At 43.7% G+C, this 14,103-nt stretch overlaps 1 protein-coding gene across 1 annotated transcript in view; it reads right to left on the reverse strand.

Moving 5' to 3' along the window:
• The window catches only part of DPH5 (diphthamide biosynthesis 5), a 41,337-nt gene that overhangs the window by 14,654 nt on the left and 12,580 nt on the right, over window positions 1-14,103 (reverse strand). The window contains exons 3-4 of the mRNA XM_056523383.1: window positions 9,873-9,981; window positions 1,407-1,527 (exon numbers count right to left, since the gene is read on the reverse strand). Coding sequence (XP_056379358.1) covers window positions 1,407-1,527; window positions 9,873-9,981 — 230 coding nt within the window. The remainder of the gene's footprint in view (window positions 1-1,406; window positions 1,528-9,872; window positions 9,982-14,103) is intronic.

A 14,103-nucleotide genomic window follows, 5' to 3' on the forward strand; every position in this document is an offset into this window, starting at 1 on the left:
GCTGAGAAGTTCGTGACGAATCGAATTTACTGTAAGTTCGCTCATCTCTAATATACAGTACAGGTGTCTCTACACTATACATCATACCACATGCTACACTAACGTTCCTGCACACATTATTAAACAAACTCTGCTGTTTTATGTTTTTTTAAATTGAAAATAAACTATTAGCAATCAAATATCATTACGCATATGTTAATGAAGTTGCTAGGGTTACTACTTATAGGAGTTGCTTAAGAGACCATTTCTTCTTTCTGGACCAGTGTTTTCCAACCAGGGTGCCTCCAGCTGTTGCAAAACTACAACTCCCAGCATGCCCGGACAGCCTTTGGCTGTCCGGGCATGCTGGGAGTTGTAGTTTTGCAACAGCTGGTGGCACCTCGGTTGGGAAACCCTGTTCTGGTCTATAGGATGGGCAGATCGTTTCTCCTCGTGGAGACATGCAAAGACATTTTTTAGACCAAGCGATGCTTCCTGTATATAAATTATCTCTCGTCCAAAATAAAGAAAACTCTCTGTCTAGTGCCAGCTATATGTAGCTTCTCTGTCAATATCTGACCCATAAAAGGAGCCTTAGAACATGACTAGGGACTTAAAGGGGTAGTCCAGTGGTGAAAAACGTATCCCCTATCCTAAGGATAGGGGATAAGTTTGAGATCGCGGGGGGTCCGACCGCTGGGGCCCCCTGCGATCTCTCTGCACGGGGGCCAGGCTCTCTGGCCAGATAGCGGGTGTCGACCTCCGCACGAAGTGGCGGCCGACACGCCCCCTCAATACATCTCTATGGCAGAGCCGGAGATTGCCGAAGGCAGCGCTTCGGCTCTGCCTTAGAGTTGTATTGAGGGGGCGCGTCGGCCGCCGCTTCGTGCGGAGGTCGACACGCCCCCTTCCCGCGGGCTGTCGGGGCTCCGTACAGGAGATCGCAGGGGGCCCCAGCGGTCGGACCCCCCACGATCTCAAACTTATTCCATATCCTTAGGATAGGGGATAAGTTGTTCACCACTGGACTACTCCTTTAAGCCAAGCCAGAATCTCCTCCAAAAAGACATACTCATTTATAGACAGCTGTTTCGGGGGTTCTACTAATCCATAGACAGCTGTTTCGCTGAATATTTCTCATTGTCAGATAATAAGCACTTTTTTTTTTAGCACTTTTTTTTTTTTAAGCCCTGTCGCCCTTTTTTATTTTAGTCTTTCTTATCCCTGTGACAACTACAAAATCAAGTTCCTTTTTTTTTTATATCATAGCATTTATGGTTATTAAAAAATAAGCAGAAAGTAAGCAGTTTTCGGACCACATCACTGTTCCACAAAAAGACTTCATCTACCTCACCAAAGAGGACGCCCCCGCTTCTAGAAAATTAAAAGGGAAATATCAACCCCAAAATGATGTATTACTACATTACCTAATAGGCAAAGAGTGTGCAATCCGTTCATCCGGTTCCTCCTGATTTTGTCATAGAAGCTCTCTGGTTTCCACGTGTCGGTCCAGAAGACAATGGAGGCGGTCTCCCCAAAATTATAAAGCTGAAATACAGAACAGATCTGGAGTGTAACAAGTGTACAACAAAAACAGAGAAACACAGCCGCACATCCACCATTTGTATTTTGATCTACTTGCTTCTCAGCATAATTTCAAAAACTAACAGGTTGTTAGTCAACAAGATCAAAAAGTACAAACCCACTCGCCACGTCAAGGCCACCTAGTCAGAATGGTTCCCTGACCTAACATTGGCGTAGTGCCGGGCGGTGGCCACCACCACCGCAACACCAAGCCCCCAGGTGGAATGTCTCAGTGACCAGGCAGTCCCACTGCTGCCCGACCAAGCCCCCGGCTCTGGGCCGCACCACCCCACAGAAACAATGGCCGCCACAGATGACCACACCAGTGTGAACACTTACCATGTGCTACCTACCAGAGGGCTGGGAGAATGCAAGGAGGAAACCCTTATGCAGTCTCCTGATAATTAAAACCGCCTGGGCCGAATGGGTGGAGCGGAGTACTGGCCATGGAAGAGAGGAAAGACTACAATGTACAACACAAATAGAGAAACATGGCCGCACACACAACCTGTTAGTTTTTGAATTTATGCTGAGAAGCAAGTAGATCAATATAATGGTGGATGTACGGCTGCGTTTCTGCTTCTCTATTTTTGTATTACATTTGTAGTCTCTTCGTACTTTTCTCGTTGCTACTAGTAAATATTAATAAATGAGGCTGCTGAACAACTGGAGGCACGTAGGGGAGTTACCAGCAAAGGATGGCGTTTTTCTGTTTCCAAAATTCCTTCTGCTCATAAGGAGAATATATTATATAATATATATATATATATATATATATATATATATATATATATATATATATATATATATATATATATATATTCTTAGGGCTGCAACAATTACTTGATATTATTGCTAAAAAAATAAATAAAAAATAGCTAGATAATGGAAATAGTTGTTGACAATTTCCATTATCGATTAATCGGTTGTTAGGGGGGTGTAGCCTAATAACGTAGTATTCCTTCTATTGTTACTACTTTCCCTGCCTTTTAGCCCCTAAATGTTCCCCCTCCATCTCCCCTCACCCTCCAATGCCTTTATGGAGATGCTGCCTGCACGTTTTTGCGGCCTACCTCCAGCACAGAGACCCCGGCTTTGATTGCCGTCTGGAGGTTGGTGCCTCCTCCCAGTCCTCTGCGCCTCTGGTCCTGACATCACGGGAGCTCCCATGTCTGGCCAGAAGATCTGTTCACTATCCTGTACGGTGACAGATCTTCCTGGTGCAGGGAGGAGGACGACCATCACTAAGGTTTGTGAACTGCTCCTTGTCCCCTGCAGTAGGCTCATAGGTTAACCCTTCAGGTGCTGTACCCTCTTTTCTCCCCTGTTAGCCCTGTCTTTGTTCTTACCCTCTGTTAACCCTTCAGGTGCTGCCCCTTCTCTTTTCTCCTTTTAACCATTTCAGGTGCTGTCCCTTTGCTTGTACCCTCTGTTAACTTTTAGACGATGTGGTCCTCACTTCCTCCCGTTAACTCTATCCTGGCAATCGGACCAATAGTCGGCCAACTAATCAATCTTACAAATTATCATTAGTTGCATCCCTAATAAAAAAATAAATAATAATTTTATATATATATATATATATATATATATATATATATATATATATATATATATTAATCATATGTACAAAAAAAATTACAACCGCTATTAACGCTTCTCGCAGACCTGCAACTTGAACCAGACAACAGATGGATGACCCATTGATCTGTGATCTGGCGGCACTTTCAGATGATGCCACCACAGTATATGTATTGTTTTCTTTACGCCACTTGGGGGGGGGGTTTATTTAGTATAGTGATCACCTTCTGCACTTCGAGGGTAGCCTTCAGATGTCCACTTATTAGACTACATCTGCCTTGTGACAGATGCCCTTTAATGCAAGGAAGAGTTTTGTAGCCCGGGACTCTATACTATATTTCTTGTGCCAAGATGTTTGGTAAATGTAGTGACGTCCGCTCCTGTATCATTGTAAGCTCCTGAACAGTGAAGCCTTTGACTGCAGCCGCCTCCCTGAAGGACCAGCAGAAGCTCCAGGCGTTCCCGTGCTGACCTTTGTGTGGACATATGGTCGTCTTAACCTCGGCATGATAGCCGCAGTGAAACTGAAGCGTTCCCCTCGCTCTACGAGTGCATTTTTAAAGGGGTTCTCCGATGCTTACACATCTTATCCCCTATCCAAAGGATAGGGGATAAGATGCCTGATCGCGGGAGTCCCGCTGCTGGGGACCCCCGGGATCTTCCACGCTGCACCCAGTTTGTAATCAGTCCCCGGAGCGTGTTCGCTCCGGGTCTGATTACGGGCAACCACCGGGCTGGCGGCGTGTGACGTTACGGCTCCGCCCCAGTGTGACGTCACGGCTCCGCCCCAGTGTGACGTCGCGCTCCGCCCCTCAATGTAAGCCTACGGGAGGGGGCGTGACAGCTATCACACCCCCTCCCGTAGGCTTGCATTGAGGGGCGGAGCGTGACATCACATGGGGGCGGAGCCGTGACGTCAATATGCTCCATTCCCGTGATCGCCAGTAATTGGACCCGGAGCGAGCACGGTCCGGGGGCTGATTCTAACGGGGTGCGGTGTGGAAGATCACGGGAGTCCCCAGCAGCGGGACCCCCGTGATCAGGCATCTTATCCCCTATCCTTTGGATAGGGGATAAGATGTCTTAGCGCCGGAGTACCCCTTTAATAAACCCCCCCCAAAAAAAATTTTTTTTTGTTATGAGCATGCTCAGAAGTAAAAACGTATCAAAAATTGGATTGAATAAAACGATGCAAACAGATGACATTAAAAGGCTCAACTGTTTTCCATAGACTTCAATGTTAAATTTACTGCATCCGTTTTTTCTTCAAGCAGCAACAACGGAACCTTAACGGGGGGAAAATAAAAAAAACGTGGACAGACGGCCGTGTGAACGCACCACCCTAAGACTGTACGATATATTTTAAAGATCGTAAACAAAAGTACTGGAAAGTGAAGCTACGACAATGAGGATGGCACAGAGCCGGAGAGCGCGACACGAAGAACAGCTGCTTTCTGCCCGCGCCACAAGAGAGACGCATGTCAGTGCCAAACGGGGGCAGAGAGAAACCACATGTTATGGAGAAAAGAATCTGGGAGGAACGTGCCTAAAAGGTGGGGGGTCCTGGAATCATAGGCCATCACCATAAGTCTATACAGCAGTATTTTTCAAACAAACACTGCGCCTCCAGCTGTTGCAAAACTACAACTCCCAGCATGCCCGGACAGCCTTTGGCTGTCCGGGCATGCTGGGAGTTGTAGTTTTGCAATAGCTGGTTTGGAAACACACCTCTAGATCATAAATTTGTTACACTGACAGTAATATTCACAGGTCAAAACTCATTTTACCTTTTAAAAAGGGGTTATCGAGGAATCGGGAAAGAAAAAAAAAAAAAAAAAAAAAAGATAATTTCTTTCAAAGACCACCAGGTTGGGTGCGGTTCTGCAGCTCAGTTCCATTGAGGTGAATGGAGCCAAGTTGTAATAGGACACCCAAAGTGGAGACAGACAGGGCACACTTTGGGGGCATTTATCATTGTAGTGTAAGTGAAGCATTTTTCACACCTTTTTTTGTGTGCCGATAATTAGAGATGAGCTAACTTACAGTAAATTCGATTCGTCACGAACTTCTCGGCTCGGCAGTTGATGATTTATCCTGCATAAATTAGTTCAGCTTTCAGGTGCTCCGGTGGGCTGGAAAAGGTGGATACAGTCCTAGGAGACTCTTTCCTAAGACTGTATCCACCTTTTCCAGCCCACCGGAAAGCTGAACTCATTTATGCAGGAAAAGTCATCAACTGCCGAGCCGAGAAGTTCGTGACGAATCGAATTTACTGTAAGTTCGCTCATCTCTACTGATAATGTGTAGGAACACCACATTTATTAAAGGGGTACTCCTGTGAAAAACCTTTTTTTTTTATTATTTTAAATCAACTGGTGCCAGAAAGTTAAACAGATTTGTAAATAACTTCTATTAAAAAAAAAAATCTTAATCCTTCCAGTACTTATTAGCTGCTGAATACTACAGAGGAAATTCTTTTCTTTTTGTAACACAGTGCTCTCTGCTGACATCTCTGTCCATTTTAGGAACTGACCAGAGCAGCATATGTTTGCTATGGGGATTTTCTCCTACTCTGGACAATTCTTAAAAGGGTTTTTTTTTATTTTTTTTTAAGTCAACTGGTGCCAGAAAGTTAAACAGATTTGTAAATTTACTTCTATTAAAAAATCTTAATCCTTCCAGTACTTTTTAGGGGCTGTATACTACAGAGGAAATGCTTTTCTTTTTAGATTTCTCTGATGCCATGACCACAGTGCTCTCTGCTGACCTCTGCTGTCCATTTTAGGAACTGTCCAGAGCAGCATATGTTTGCTATGGGGATTTTCTCCTGCTCTGGACAGTTCCTATAATGGACAGCAGAGGTCAGCAGAGAGCACTGTCATCATGACATCAGAGAAATCTAAAAAAGTAAAAAACATTTCCTCTATAGTATATAAGCCCCTAAGAAGTACTGGAAGGATTAAGATTTTTTAATAGAAGTAATTTACATATCTGTTTAACTTTCTGGCATCAGTTGATTTAAAAAAAGAAAAGAAAAAAAAAAAAAAAAAAGTTTTCCATGGGAGTACCCCTTTAAAATGAACAGAGATGTCAGCAGAGAGCACTGTGCTCGTGATGTCAGCAGAGATGTCAGCAGAGAACACTGTGCTCGCGATGTCGGCAGAGACCTCTGTGTTCCAAAAAGAAAAGAATTTCCTCTGTAGTATTCAGCAGCTAATAAGTACTGGAAGGATTAAGATTTTTTAATAGAAGTGATTTACAAATCTGTTTAACTTTCTGGCACCAGTTGAATTAAAAAAATAAAAATAAATTATGTTTTCCACCGGAGTACCCCTTTAAGGGCATCTTCTGAAGGGGAATCATAGTGCACCAAAATAAGGTTCTGCCCTCTACAAAGTGTCCTTATAGGTGTCACCTGTGCCCAGGACCTGACCTAGAATCAGCTGATTAATTAAAGGGACTTTCTGATCTCTTTCCCTGATGGTTTATGTCTCTATCAACAGGAAACACATTTCATTCCAGGGGACACTTGCATGTAAAGCTAATAACACGTAGTCTGCAGCTCTGGGCGCTGACACCAGATGCTCACCGCTATCCCACTGCTCTTTTCTTAGTCCTGAGCTGTGGGTTTAGCACAGCGTCTTCCCATCACCGCTTACACTAGAAGCCTAATTTATGGCTATTTGTTCGGTGCTTCCTTTTTGTCCTACAACCCAATGAATATTTCCAGAAAACCTTGTAAAGTGTAAAACTTACTGCGCCCATACAGTAGTAAGATTTACCATCGCCGCAGAGTATATCAATTCTACTGGGCACAAATCACCCGCCGTATTTCTTTGTCCCTGACAATCATTGATCTCATTGACTTAAAGGGGTAATCCACTGAAATTGTATTTTATTTTTTTAAATCAGTAAAAAATTAAAATGTATACAACGGCAGCACAATTATCCAATCTGGGAGAGGGTTCTCAATGTCCGATGTTGAAATGGTTGATTTAGGAAGCACACAACCCTGCTAGTATACGTTATAACACTTGTGTGGCAGTAACTTTAATAGCTTCTTCCAAGGAAAACGATTTTTCCGTAACGCATAAGCTGTTGTGCTGAGCGCTCCGGCCACTCGCTCTGGCCGTGAGCGCTCTCCTCCTTCTTCCTCCGGCGGGCCCAGGATTCGCATCGCGGGACCCGCCTGCATGCGAATCTCAGGCCATCACTTACCTTCTGTTCCTGCTGACTTCCCTGCTGCCTCTGTTCTTCGGCACGCGCTCCCCTGCCTCCTAGGGCGCACGCGCTGAAGCTCTGAGATTTAAAGGGCCAATGCGCCCCTAATTAGTAATTGCACCTGTCCCTTCCTTATAAGTTTTTGCATCTCCCTCTACCCCTTGCCGGATCTTTGTTTGCCCTAGTGCCTGTGTGAAAGCGTTTTCCTGTTCTGACCAACTGTTCCGTGACCTGACCTTGCTCCTGTTCCACCTGCCTATTGACCACCTTCTACATTCCTGACCATGTACCTGTGCTGCCTGCCCTGACCATCTGCTATCCTGATTACGAGTTGCTAGATCCCTCCTGTGCCACGTTTTTTTTCTCATAACATTCCTTTTGATTCCATTCACACACCTATATACAGGATTTTTCTTCTTTTACAAACATATTTACATACTTATATACATTTTTCACTAACATGTCTTCTTGACTTCAATTCACACCTCAGATGTCTCCATGCGTTACCTATGTTGGAGTGCCACCTGTTTCCTCAACACATCAGTTCTCTTTTGTGTGAAGGTTTTTCTATGTGAAAACAAAAAATAGCTAGATTTGACAATTCTAGTATAACACTGATAAATGTATATGGATTTATATTTTCTTATCTGTTTTATACTGAACATCTAAGAGATATAGAAAGATTAAGGGATGATAACTATTCATTTAATAGTAGATTAAAATTCAGTGTTCCAAGTTGGTCCACTTATCAGGTTTTTGCTGTCAAGTTCACTCCACAGGTTCTTTTTGTCCCATTAATCAAGAACATATGTGCACCCACCATATAAAGGCTGCACATTCATTATTTCCTACATTTGCCTACTGAGGAAGGGGTCGTTTTTAGCACCCTGAAACGCGTCTAGGCTGATATCTAATCTGAACAGAGCACAATTTGCACGCACCACCTAGACTGAAGCTGGCCCAGAACTTTGTGCACCACTTGCTGCATTCATCAAACATCCTCTCCCACTGAGCGCATTACCAACCTGCTGCCTGCACTACCAGAACCCAGCCACGATCTCTCCAGCGAAGGTCCGATACACATCCAGGTATTTGCCGATAACACGGACCGCTCCCGAGAGAGTCTCCTGCCGGAGCCCATATCCATTCAGGCTCTCACGCCAGGATTGCTGCAGCCAACACAAGAATTTCAACTATCGGCCCGTCGCAGTACGGGACCAGCAGCCAGGGTGAGGTTGAACTTTGCATTTGTCTAACAACTGTGGGCAGCTTTTTATACACCTGTACATCAGTCCATCAAGTGACTTTGCCTTTTCCATTACAAGTGCCGGACTATCAGCCCTTTTTTATTCATCATAGGTGCCGGACTAATAGTCGACTCCGGATCATTATATATAGTTGAAAAATTGCATTTGTTTTTTACATCTATAGATTATTCTATATCAGGTGGTTGCTATACATATATATATATATATATATATATATATATATATATTCATATTTTCTAAATCTGTCATTAGTTTAAGATAACATTGACATTGCTCTGATATTTTTAACCATTTAGGTTTTTATTGTTTTAATAAAATCTGCATTTTTTTCAAAACTTTATGTCTCAAACAATTATTCACTGTGTACCCTAGGGTAGTATTCTTGAGGTGTGGTTAATCTTTGTTTTAGTTTTTACCCATTTGGATTGGTGGGGATCAATCCTTTAACCACAATAACCTCGAATACCTGGTTGTGAGCTGCACACATTTTTCTAATTTACAAATCTGTTTGCACCAGTTTATTTAAAAATAAAAAAAATAAATGTTTTTCCCCGGAGTACTATGCTAGACATCTTATTCCCTATCCAAAGGATAGGGGATAAGATGTCTGATTCTCCCCGTTCTAAACAAACGCTAGGTTCCTGCGTGAGTGGTCGTTACGTCACAGCCATGCCCACTCGTGATGTCACGCCCCCTCCATTCATGTCATAGACCTGATTGGAGGGGGCATGGTGTGACGCCATAAGGGGGCGTGGCCATAACTTCATGATCCCAGGTCTCTGGCTCCGAGAGTTCAGAATGCTGGAGCACCGGAGTATCCCTTTAAGGCATTTTAGGCTGGAAACACACAACAAAGAAAAACAAAAAAGCCCCCAAAACACTGTGGCCAGACATAAGCTGGGAGTCTACAGGGAAACATGAAGACCTTGTGGACTTTTTCTGTCATAGACTTCTATGGGTGGTGCCGGAAGTCAGTCCCTCCCGACCTAGTATCGATGGCCTGTACACATTGGGGGAAGTTTATTACCTTGTCCAGTGGAAACGTTGCTGAGTTGCCCATAGCAACCAATCAGATCGCTTCTTTCATTTTTTTATAGAGGCCTTTTCAAAAATGAAAAAAGAAGTGATCTGATTGGTTGCTATGGGCAACTTTTCCTCTGGACGGGTTTTGAAAAATCTCCCCCATTATTCTTCAATCATAGTGAGTGCTGCAGTTCTGAGGTGACGTTACGTGCTCACCTGAAGGCCACAGCAGCCAATGGCGCTCAGTATAGATGCATTGTGAATGACCCGATGCTGGATTCCGGCTTTGGCAGCTCGTAGGACCAGGTCGCTGTGTGTTGTTGCCCTGCAGAGGAATACAAGATATAGAAGAGCTGGAGCATGAGGAAATACCAAAAAGATAACATACAGATGGCGTTCGTGTGTCAGATGGCTATGGACACTTTTGAATGCTTTCGTTTTTATTATTGCATTGTTCATATTTTGGTGTAAACCACATAGTCTCATAGGTCTGTGTTAAAGGGGTACTCCGGTGGAAAACTTTTCTTTTATCAACTGGTGCCAGAAAGTTAAACAGATTTGTAAATTACTTCTATAAAAAAAAAAAATATTAGTCCTTCCAGTACTTATTAGCTGCTACATACTACAGAGGAAATTATTTTCTTTTTGGAACACAGTGCTCTCTGCTGACATCACAAGCACAGTGCTCTCTGCTGACATCACGAGCACAGTGCTCTCTGCTGACACCTCTGACCATTTTACGAACTGTCCAGAGTAGGAGAAAATTCCCATAGCAAACATATGCTGTTCTGGACAGTTCCTAAAATGGACAGAGATGTCAGCAGAGAGCACGGCGCTCGTGATGTCAGCAGAGAGCTCTGTGTTGAATTTCCTCTGTAGTATTCAGCAGCTAATAAGCACTGGAAGGATTAAGATTTTTTAATAGAAGTAATTTACAAATCTGTTTAACTTTCTGGAACCAGTTGAAAAAAAAAAAATAAAAAAAAGTTTTCCACCAGAGTACCCCTTTAAGGTTTCTCAGTCTCTCTCTCAGGAGGTTGCATCCCATTAAAAGGGGTACTCCACTGCCCCCGCATTTGAATAATTTTGTTCCAAATGGTGGGTGCAGGCTGCGGGGGTTGTGACGCCACGGCCATGCCCCCTCAATGCAAGTATATGGGAGACTTGCATTGAGGGGGTGCTGTGTGATGTCACGAGGGTTGTGGCCATGACATCACGACCCCTGCACGGAACAAAATCTTCTGAACGCTGGGCCAGTGGAGCACCCCTTTAAAGGGGTACTCCACTGGCCAGTGGTCGGAACATTTAGCATTGAACGCTGTGCGCGCGCTGCAGGGGTCGGCCACGCCCCCTCAATGCAAGTCTATGGGTGGGGGAGAGGGCCCTAAGGCCAGAATTCAGAAAAAAAAAATAAACTTCTCGCTGAATTCCTCTGTCCCATTGCCTTATGGGCTTTTTATATCCGGACCCTTGTCATAAATTCAGACGCTGAATTTCTAGTATGCGAGCAGTCAGTGAAGTCAGTGACGGATTCCTTCTTGAATTTGCGTGAAGTAAACCAGGGAGGAAAATTTACATGAAAAAAGCTTTAGGTCAGATTTTCAATCTAAGCCATATAGGATGTATATAGCATTTTACATACACTACTTAGATCCCATTTATGTGCACCCACCGCTGCCATTAATTTTTTCCCATTCCATAGTCAGTACTGTGTGTGTCTTTTTCAGTAGTATATAGAATGATAGAATAAAAAAACAAAACAAAAATGTCGATTTGCACATTTTCCATAATTGGGAGATTTATAAACCCTGCTGGTCCCTATGAGACCTATCATTGTAATTTCCTTAGCATTCTGATCCGCACCGGATTAGGATCCCTTTCAGGCGATGGTTTTGATGTAGCGTTGGCTTTTTCCCCAGTGAAGTGCCCACTGACCCCTCCGGATCCCACTAAAAGGTCGTCCGGCCACCTGTTCTCCAATGATGATACAATCCCTCATTAACAAAAAATTCTGGTGGGCAAATGATAAGATGCAAATAACCAATTAAAAACATTAAAAAAAAAAAATAATGATAATTGCAAGGAAAAAAAAAAAAAAAAAAGGAGGATAAGGGAATATATAGTAGACACAGGGGGAGGGGGGGGATGACAAATCCTAAATAAGGGTTATGTTATGAAGACAGATGATTGTTCCTGCTCATGTGCCGGTGTGCTGACTACATCGTGACCACAATGTGCATCATCCATCTCTGCGCACACAGCTGGGGCGAGAACGCTTGTATTATCTACAGAAGCCATCTCCTTATGCGGGTCAGGGACCTGTAAAGTCCTGACGCTCAGATAACCGGCATCCTGAATGGCAATGACCGATTGGGAGAGAGAATGTGCAATTCATTACGCGACTGATCATTCAATGTCCAAACTGAAGTAGCTGAAATACATCGATAGTCGTCACATTGGTGCCGCAATTTACAGGGAGCCCCCCCACCCCCCCTCACGCTGGAAAAGCCCAGAATAAGGCCGGGTTCACACCACATTTTTGCAATACAGTTCCCGAATACATTTTCAATTTGAAAACCGTACGGAACTGTATCGAACCGTATGCATTGACTCTCCATTGAAAACTGTATGACAAAAGATGCATCAGGTTGTGTCCGTTTTGCATCCTGTACGGTTTTGTCAGTTTTTTTCCCCGTACACAAAACGGTAGCCTACCACGGTTTTTGGTCCGGGTGAAAAACCATATTAAACCGTATACTTAAAAAAAAAAAAAAAAAAAAATTATAACATGGGAGTCAATGGGAACCGTAGAGAACTGTATGTGCATACGGTTCCATCCGGTTTGCACCATACGGTTTTTTGACTTTAATTGAAATTCCAAGAAAAAAACTGTGCAAACAAGTGAAACTTTATTCATAATGGAGTGAAAAGTTAAAAACGTATACTTTTCTTAAAAAAAAAAAACGGATGCAACCGGACATCATTCTTCAAACCGTATACGGGTAAAAATTTGTACACCCGTCTTGATACAGTTTAGTCCGGTTTTAAGGAATACGTATTTTTTTTTAAAATCAAAAACCTGATACGGGAACTGTATTGCAAAACCGTGGTGTGAACCCGGCCTTAGATACATTGGGGGAGATTTATCAAAACCTGTGCAGAGAAAAAGTTGCCCAGTTGCCCATAGCAACCAATCAGCTCGCTTCTTTCATTTTCATGAAGGCCTGTGAAAAATGAAAGAAGCGATCTGATTGGTTGCTATAGGCAACTGGATAACTTTTCCTCTGCACAGGTTTTGATAAATCTCCCTCTTTGTCGTTACAATGGTGCGGCCGCAATTTGCCCAGAAAAAGCCGAGAATAAGCACCGAGGTCGTGATCCACTTGAGCATGGTGCACACGTGTGTAGTCTTTAGTCTGGTGTACTGAATTGATTTGGAGGAGGACTATGCTGGGAGCCTTTCTGATGTACAGTGATCCCTCAACTTACAATGGCCTCAACATACAATTGTTTCAACATAAAATGGTCTTTTCTGGATCATTGTAACTTGAAACCAGACTCAACATACAATGTACAGACAGTCCGGATCTGTGAAACGTGTCAATGTCTGGAAGAACCAAACAATCAGAATGGATATTTCACTGGTAAAACCTTTGTATTCCTAAAGTGCATGCACTGACTAGTGTCTGGTAGCGCCCCCTACAGTACAGGGAGGTATTACATGTTCTGTACTCTTTACCTGTATTACTGAAGTGCATGCACTGACTGGTGTCTGGTAGCGCCCCCTACAGTACAGGGAGGTATTACATGTTCTGTACTCTTTACCTGTATTACTGAAGTGCATGCACTGACTGGTGTCTGGTAGCACCCCCTACAGCACAGGGAGGTATTACATGTTCTGTACTACTCTTTACCTGTATTACTGAAGTGTATGCACTGACTGGTGTCTGGTAGCGCCCCCTACAGTACAGGGAGGTATTACATGTTCTGTGCTACTCTTTACCTGTATTACTGAAGTGCATGCAATGACTAGTGTCTGGTAGCACCCCCTACAGAAAAGGGAGGTATTACATGTTCTGTAATACTCTTTACCTGTATTACTGAAGTGTATGCACTGACTGGTGTCTGGTAGCGCCCCCTACAGTACAGGGAAGTATTACATGTTCTGTACTCTACCTGTATTACTGAAGTGTATGCACTGACTGGTATCTGGTAGCGCCCCCTACAGTACAGGGAGGTATTACATGTTCTGTACTCTTTACCTGTACCAGGGTTAGCTGCTCCTTTGGACACCAGGTGAGGGCGGCTCCATTTCCCTTTTATTAGGACATTGCGTGTTCTGTACAAGACCCTGATGACGCTTCTGTCCTCTACATAGACCAGTGTTTCCCAAAGAGGTTGCCTCCAGCTGTTGCAAAGCTACAACTCCCAGCATGCCCGGACAGCC

This window comes from Hyla sarda, chromosome 6, assembly GCF_029499605.1.
Source record: "Hyla sarda isolate aHylSar1 chromosome 6, aHylSar1.hap1, whole genome shotgun sequence".
Taxonomy (NCBI): Eukaryota; Metazoa; Chordata; class Amphibia; order Anura; family Hylidae; genus Hyla; species Hyla sarda.